This window comes from Carya illinoinensis, chromosome 3 (genome assembly GCF_018687715.1).
Source record: "Carya illinoinensis cultivar Pawnee chromosome 3, C.illinoinensisPawnee_v1, whole genome shotgun sequence".
Taxonomy (NCBI): domain Eukaryota; kingdom Viridiplantae; phylum Streptophyta; class Magnoliopsida; order Fagales; family Juglandaceae; genus Carya; species Carya illinoinensis.
The window spans coordinates 6,267,861-6,276,591 of record NC_056754.1 but is presented as its reverse complement, the minus strand read 5'-3'; the positions used below and the strand labels follow the sequence as shown (position 1 = coordinate 6,276,591).

Here is an 8,731-nt window from a genome sequence, read left to right as displayed (position 1 = left end):
GTTGCCACGAGTAACAGATTCATCATCATATGGAGATTTGAGGACACTGATGTCATGCTGTGTATGCTGCTCTAATATTTTGCTTTGTGAAATTTGTTCAGAGTTATCGAAATGGCATCAATTCTTATTAGAAAGAAAGGGAAAGAGGGAAAGTTGAAAACTTGAAAGAATGGGATAGTGCTCGCGGGGAGAAGGGGAGAGAAATGAAAGAGGGTTAATTTAGTACATTAGCCCACAGAATAAATCACAGATATTTGTTGAGATATTTGTTGAGGTATTTGTCGGTGTAAAAGGGGAGCATTTCTCAAATAAAATATCCTGCTATTTTTTATTTATTTATTAATTTTAAGCAAGAACATCTGTCCAACCCTTCCTCATCTGGCAACACGTGTGCAATAACTACTTCCATAAGGTGACACGTAGCACGCTCCCATGATCACAGCCAATAAAAACCATCTCTCTCGAGCTCCCACGTACAGCTCGACATCGTCCTATAAAAGTCAAGGTCCCAACACCATTATTAGATCACAGAAATCTCTCTGAAGAATTCTTCATATAGATCATATACAGATATAATATTCCTGCCTGCAGGTACTGATTCTGTTCCTCACTTTTAACAATACTAGCTGATTGCAAATTTGGTGCGACCATTAATTATTATATATCATGACTGGTGGGATTGGAATTCCGGCGTGCGTTCAATGTGGTACGAGAAGCAACCCTTGCCGTTGCAAGGTGGTCGGCCCCACTCTTGGGTTCCTGGCGTTTGTCGTGGCTGGTGTTGTGGAATGGCCGGTGGGAGCTTTGGTCTACTGCTTTCGCCACATGAAGGGCCGCCGCATCATGGCTCATCCTGCCTCCGTTGTTTACCCATCCGTCTCCAATCGCATACCTATTTGATCATTTCTTGAGGCCAAAGCTTGTCATGTTGCGCTGTGTTGTCTTTTTACTTTTCTCTAGCAGCTTGTAATAATATTGTCTGAAACTTATCTAAAAGTTGTGTGTTTGTGTTTTCTTTAATCCGCCTATAAAAAATATATATTATGTTGGTTTCTACTATATAAGTGCACGTTTTGATAACAATGTTCATGTATCGTGTTTTACTAATTACATCATGTTACTGAATAAACATACACTTATTGTACGTACGTGCAACCTATTACTCAAAATACCAAGAACTTTCTTCTATTGTCTAGACATCAAAACTCAAGTTTTGGGATGGAATTCAATGTTTCAATTCAAAATATTTTATTTCATCCCATTATTATAAATTTTTTAAATTTTTATTTAAAATATGATAAATAATTTGAATTTTTTTAAATTTTAATTCAATTTTTTTAAAAATTTTAAAATAATAATAATATTAAAAATTTTTATATAAAATTATTCCATTTCAATCCAATCCAAACGAGCTGCATGCATACTAACTATCGAGAGACGTGGAAGTGGGAACTCTTTCAATATTTCACTCAAGTGGTACCGTTAGTTCTCAGTTACGTGCTACATGCTTCCTAACCATAATTCGTAGATCAAGCACGCGGGGCAGGTATCTGGGTTGTCTAGTCTGCCTATACGTACTGTCACAACAACTTAACACAATATGGACAACGACATACCACCCACTATATTACAATTTAATTATTATTATATATTAATATATTTATATTTTTTACATTAATTCGAAATTCCTATACTTATATAATAGTTCAAAATAAATAAATAAATAATTTTTTTTTATACTAAGTAGTAAACAACTTGTAAAATAGTTGTTCCTGTATCATTTTCCTATGCGTATATGGTTGCCTGAATAGTACTGCACAGTAGGCCGCCGGTGTGTTTGTCAACAGAAGCTCTAGAGAGAGAAGCTCTCCCATCTCGCTGGAGAACAAAACCGAAAACCTCCAAAGAGGGAGGTGGGAGACTCGGCTCCTCCCTCCCTCCCTTGTTTCCTTTCTTTTGTTTTTCGTTTGTTGTTTATGTTTGTTTAGGTATTTAAAATAAGGTTTCGGAGGTTGTTTTATGGTGGCTTAAGAGCGATTTGCGGATGTGTCTCTCGCGCAGTGCTCAAGCAACCGGCCGTGTGGTTGGATTTGCGTGGAGGGTACGCAGTGGAATCCGTCGTGCTGTTGTGATGAAGCTTGAAATGATGGCGGCAGCGAGGCACCTTGGCCATGGAGCTGGACGCACTTTAGCGGACGTGCATGGGTAAGAAAATTCTCTGTTTCGGCTAAGGAAAACAGAGGAGTCTTCAGATACTGGGGTGCAGTCCGTCTTGGCCTAGTGCAACCACGGTGGTGGTGATTCGTGGCTTACTGAACAGAAGCAGCAAGGCAACGGTTTGGTTCACTGGTGCAGTCCGTTTTGGATGCGCCGTGAGCGGGACAAACCCAAAAGAATAGTGGACAAAAAGTCCATCATGATCGACAACTGGTTGGGATCAGTTTAGTGTTTTTTGTTTTTGAATGCCGATAAATGAAGGGGACCAGGAAGCACCTACGCCGAGAGGAAGCCGGTGCCGCTTATGGTCGCACGTGGTGAGCGACGGTACGCAGAAGAGAAACGATACGAAGCTCTGGCGTAGGAGCGCAGCAGGAAAAGAAAGAATAAAGAATAAAGAAAAAAGAGGAAGGGAGCGGAGGAAATGATAGAGATGAAACGCAATAGGCTGAGTTTTTTTTGTTTGGACGGGGTCCAATGTGTTTTTAGCTTTTTTCTATATATTATGTGTTTTTGAGTGGTTTTTTTTTTTTTTAAATGTTTTTTATTTATTTAATTTGTTTTAGACAGTATTAGGAAATATTATCTATGCCTAGATTTCGTAGAGTTTGTACTCTACCATGGGAGGGGGCGTTGTGTGGACAGTTTGGTCTATAAGGAGTTCTGACTATAGCTGCAACCTATCTCATATTGGGGAGAAGTGCACCGCCCTCAATCAAACTAGAAATTTCATAAGAGAAGAAATCTCGCAGCTCTGAAAAGAAAGGAGAAATCGTTTTTGATTTGAGGCCGTTTTTGTTTGCCTTTACGAGTTGAGTAAACAAATTAAAAAAACAAAAACTTTCTCATTATTTAAGATTATAACACTCTAATGGCAAAACGTCTGTTCATATTAGGAATAGAAGTTAGTTTGTAATTTTCATACAAATAGATTATAACACTCTAATGGCAAAACGTCTGTTCATATTAGGAATAGAAGTTTTTGATGTAGTTTGTAATTTTCATACAAATAAAATCATTTATCTTTACGAGTTGAGTAAACAACTAAAAAAAAGCTTTCTCGTTATTTAAGGTTATAATACTCTAATGACAAAGCGTTTGTTCACATCAAAAAAGAGGTTTTTGATGTAGTTATTTGTAATTTTCTTTTTGAGTTTTGTTATATACAAACAAAGTCATGTACTAATCTGCGTACCAATATTGATTCATTCATACTTAAAATTTAAATTAATATTGTTTTTAATAAAATCTATTTTTTGACAATCACATCAAATTGATGCATAGATTAGTGCATAATTATGCTTGCAACTATATTTTTCTTTTCTTTTTTTCATCGAAATTGGGTTGGTGTTAAGTGTACCTTAGTACAAGATCGAAAAGAATGCATTGGATGGATGCCCGGGCATTGAGAAGGAAGGATGCTTTCAGAGGCAAAATGGAATTGTGTTACTACGACCAGGTTTTATATTATGATTAATGATGAGTTGAATGGCTTCTTTCTAGGAAGCAGAGGATTGAGGTAAGGGGACCCAATGTCCCCCTATCTCTATGTTGGCCATTGAAGCATTTTTCGGACTAATGAATAGCATGGTATCTGAAGGAAAATTGAAGTTTCATTGGAAGTGCGACAAGGAAAAGATATCCCACTTGTGCTTTGCTGATGATCTCCTTATTTTCTGTAAAGGTGAAATCCACTCTGTCTCTTGTGTTGCTCTTTTGTCTCTTAGACGGTTAGTCTAGAGGCTTGTCTCTCAGACTGTTAATCTTGAGGCATTGGACAATACCCTATCAGCCGCAAATAAATTTGTAGGTTGGAGAGCGATAAAAGATTAAAATTTAACTTGTATTTTTCATGTCAAAAGTTGTAATAATCCATTTTATAAATGAATGAAACAATATTTAACTTCAAACAAAAAATAGTACTGCACAGTAAAGTTTTAGGCTAAGTTTGATACTAATATATTTTCATCTCAATTCATCTTATTTTATTATTACAACTTTCTTAAATTTTCACACAAAATATAATAAATAATTAAAATTTTTTAAATCTCAAAATAATAATAATATTAAAAAATAATATTCTTGTTGCCTAGATAACTAACACAAGAGTGAGGTGAATTGAGTTATATTTAAAAAATTAACAAATATAAATCAAATATATAATATAAAATATAAATAAAATACGAAACAACAATAAATATAAAGAGTAAAGGTAAGAGAGAAGCAAACTCAGTATGTTAATAAGATTCGGCCCTACTGCCTATATCCTCGTATCAAGCTATCCATTGAGCATTCCAAAATTCACTATTCAACCTCTTTCAAGTGAATATAGAAATCTATTACACATTTGAACAACACGGTTATAAAGGATCCGTGTAAAACACCCTCTACACTTGCAATCACTTTACACGTAGTGATTCAACTATTTTTTGTGTAGAACACTTTCTACACGCACAAGGGTTATACATATCATTTTACTGATACAAGAGCTGATAGTGGGTAGGTTATCAGAAAACACTCATCAATGAGTGAAATAAGAACAATACAGTACAAACTATATCTTTCTTAAAATGAACAAGGTTTAAGGCTCAATGCTTAGTGAAGAGAAAATGAAAACTTTGAATAAATGTTGTATGCTCTTGGTGTTGTAAATGTGAAACTCTCAAATGATTTATTAATAGGCATACAAGACTTCATATTCAAATTTAAAAATATTCACATGTCAAAGATAATATCATTCACTTTTTCAAAAAATTCAAATAAAAGTTTCTTCCTTTTCATTTGTCAAATAAAACATCATTCACTTTTCAAAAATTTCAAACCTAATCTATTTACTTTTTGCATATGAAAAAAGGAGTATACTTTACTTTTCAAATTTTTCAAATAAAATCATTTACCTTTTACATAAGTTAAAAAGAGCATCAATCACTTCTGAAAATATTCAAATAAAATATACACATGTGAAAGATGACAATCAATCATTTTTAATATTTTCAAAATTTTCAAACAAAATCTACTTTTTGCATAAGTCAAAAAGAGTATCAATCACTTTTGAAAATATTCAAATAAAGCATGCACATATGAAAGATGACAATCAATCATCTTTAATATTTTCAAAATTCAAACTTTAATCATGTTATGGACATATGAAAGATGACAATCAATCATCCTTAATATTTTCAAAGTTTAAACTTTAATCATGTCATGGACATGTGAAAGATGACAATCAATCATCTTTCAAAATTTTCAAATTTAATTTTCAAATAATTCATATACATGTAGAAAATATATTTTAATATTTTATGATAAAATATTAATTTTGAACCTTAATCATAATTTTAAATTTTTAAAAGATTTACAATATTATTCTATGACTTTAATGTAAACTTATTCCCTTCTTACTCATATTTGATTCCTTAATATACTTAACTCTATTGTATAGAACTTAAACTTGAGATTCCTTTATTTTTTAAATTTATTTATTATCATCAAAATCTATATATAAATATATAATTACACAAAAATTAAAATTTTAAATTTAATAATTTTAATAATATTTTATTTAACTTTTATCTAAAATTATATTATCTCTGTCACATCATCATCACCTAAAAAGAACCACATAATTCTGTTTTGGATGCTGCAGCGGCGCAGCGATTGCCCCCTCAAATTTACCACAATTGCAAATTAGCAAATTACAATTTCTCTTTATTTAAATATTTTTTAAACATCCTTATTTATAAAGAAAATAAAAAAGCACAACTGCACTATTATTTATTTGCAATTTCTTCTTTATTTAAATATTTTTTAAACATCCTTGATTATAAAGAAAATAAAAATGCACAACTGCACTAGTATTTATTTTTTTAACCATTAAAAAAAATTAAAATACTCAATTTTGAGGGAGCAAATTTGTAAGACAGTATGATTTTACTTCTATTTTGTGTCAACAATTAATATCGTTCCCTTGACAAATTATTAGTGCAATTGAAAATAATCGTTCACGTTTAATTCTCTTGATTATTTATATTTGATCTTCTTATATCCCTTATTTCTTGGTTTCGAGTTCTACCGTACGTATCAATTGGTGAGCAAGAAAATAAACAGAATTTGTAAGTTTATGAAAGGCAACAAAAAATATATAAATAGCAATATACGATATAGTTTTTGAGTGTGTAAAATTCGTTTATTTATTTAAATAAAAAATAAGAATCATTATTAAAAAATAAATTTTTTTATATGAATTTCAGATTTATCAATTTTTTAATGACGTACGTTGTGTCACCAATTGTTTGAAAATATATTCTTACGTACAATATGCGTTCTACAGAAATTTTTTCAATTCTGAATTATAAAGTGTATGTGGTCCAAAAACAAACACGTATTCGTTTGGGTCGTCTCAAAAGCTAGCACGCGGAGTACTACTTCTCTAAGATATGGACGATGTCACGATCGATAAGAAAACGTTATAAGGTTTGCCCTCGTTGTTAATTCACAACCAAAGAAAATACAGTATACAGTACTGGACCGACCTAAGCAAACCCCCCAATCCCTACACTAACCTGCAGAAACAGTGACCTTTCACGAGCTATCCATCCCAAGCCATTCATTAATCAAGTTTGCTTGCATATTTATACATATATCAGGCAGATCAAATATTAGAAAAACAGATCAGTTCCATGGTAAATAAAATAGTCACGAGATCATTGTTGTGAAACTGGTTAATTCATTTCAGCCTTGATAAGTTACCATTCTGTCTTTGCTTTGAATCCTCTCCATTTAATTTTTATAGGAAATAATATTTCCAATTTTAAAATTTGTAAATCTCACTTATTTTTTTTAAAAAAAGTAAATAAATTTAAAATCGACATGATAATAATTATTTTTTTAATAATAAATCTCATTTTTTTTTTAAAGAGAAGTGATATTTGTAATTTTTTAAATATAAAACTCACATAAAAAATTTTTAATAATAGACTTTATTATTTTTTAAAGAGAATACAGATCTTGCATATACTAAAACTGTTAACTGTATTTAACATTACTTATTTAAAAAAAATATAAAAATCTTGAACATCTTAAAAGTGTTACTTTCTTTGTTTTTTCATGTTGAAAGCACGCAAAGTTAAGGCGTTAAACAATTTAATGATATATACAAAAAAAGGGGGGGGGGGGGGGGGTTTGAATTAGTCAAATTCAATGCTTTAGTTTAAGTGGAATTTTAATCTTATTAACAGGACTTAATGATAATTTATTGAAAAAAGGAAAGGATTCAAATAAGCTGACGATAATACTAATGACTATATACTGTTGCTACCTGTTAATTATAATACTTAATTTCCTTAGCAAATAAGTAATTAAAGGAGAAGAAAATAATGACTTGATAAAGTTGAAGAAGACTCAAGTCAACTGGTCAATTCTATGTAACTGGTCAAACACGGTGATCCAATTAACCCAATAATAGCACGCCACGTTTGCATCCACAGTGACATCCTGCGGTCCAGTCCTAATAATGACCAATGCTTACCATTGATACCAACTCCAAAATCAATAGTCCTCTGATTCCATGTCCATAAAATGCAAGGAATTGATGATCATTTATTGTCCAGCAAAACTCCATTTCTAAGACTGCTTTCTCTTCCTCCACCTCCCTCTCTTCGATCTCTTTCTCCCAGTCTATAATTATATATCTTTGCTCAATTCCCTCTGTCATTATGCCAAGGCTTTTATCATTTATATCATGTGGTTCTAACAGAAACAATAAATCACTGAGACTGGGGAAAGATACATCTTTCCAGTCCAACGACAAAAAGCTTTTCTCAAAGTTGAACAGTAACATCAGTAGCAAAGCTCTTTCAATGGTAAAGATGATTTCTTGGAGGAAGGTGCAGGCAGAATCTGATGAAGATGATGATCATGATCATGATGATAATGAAGCTGACAGTGATAAACCAGTTTGGAGGAAGACAATCATGATGGGTGAGCGTTGTCGTCCTTTGGATTTTTCAGGTAAAATTATATATGATTCTCACGGAAACCTTCTGCCAGATTCAGCAAATCATGACCAGAGAAATCATTATCACTTTCATTAGAAGAAGAAGAAGAAGAAGAAAGTTTGAGTTCTTTAATTGTGCTGTGTGTATGATGGATCTGTTTTTTTTTTTTTTTTCCTTTCTTTAGTAGGAGATGGCTATTAACTAGCTAAACTCCGAGTTCTTTTTTTTTTTTTTTTTTTTTGTGGGTCCTCCTCGTATTCCTGTGGGAAATCAGGAGTTAATTTTGCACATAAAGTTGTTCAAAATCAAGGACGAAGGAGAAAGAAGACAACAAAAAATACAAGAACGATCAGAGTGTATTTCCATGGATAGTTTAGCTGGAATTTTCGTTTTAGACTTGTGAACTTAAAACTAGCTAGCAGCAGCAATTGACCATTTTCTTCATCCGTGACATTCTATATATAGTTCATGGAAACCTTTCGAGATTGTCGAAATTCTCCACCAAACATTTACATGGG

General features: G+C 32.3%; 1 protein-coding gene across 1 annotated transcript; it reads left to right on the top strand.

Annotated features, from left to right (window-relative positions):
- The first annotated feature begins 458 nt into the window (after nucleotides 1-458).
- LOC122303055 lies at nucleotides 459-1,059 on the top strand. Its single transcript, XM_043114582.1, has one exon. It carries the CDS (start codon nucleotides 667-669, stop codon nucleotides 898-900), a length of 234 nt encoding a protein of 77 aa, XP_042970516.1. The 5' UTR covers nucleotides 459-666; the 3' UTR covers nucleotides 901-1,059.
- Nucleotides 1,060-8,731: the final 7,672 nt, after the last annotated feature.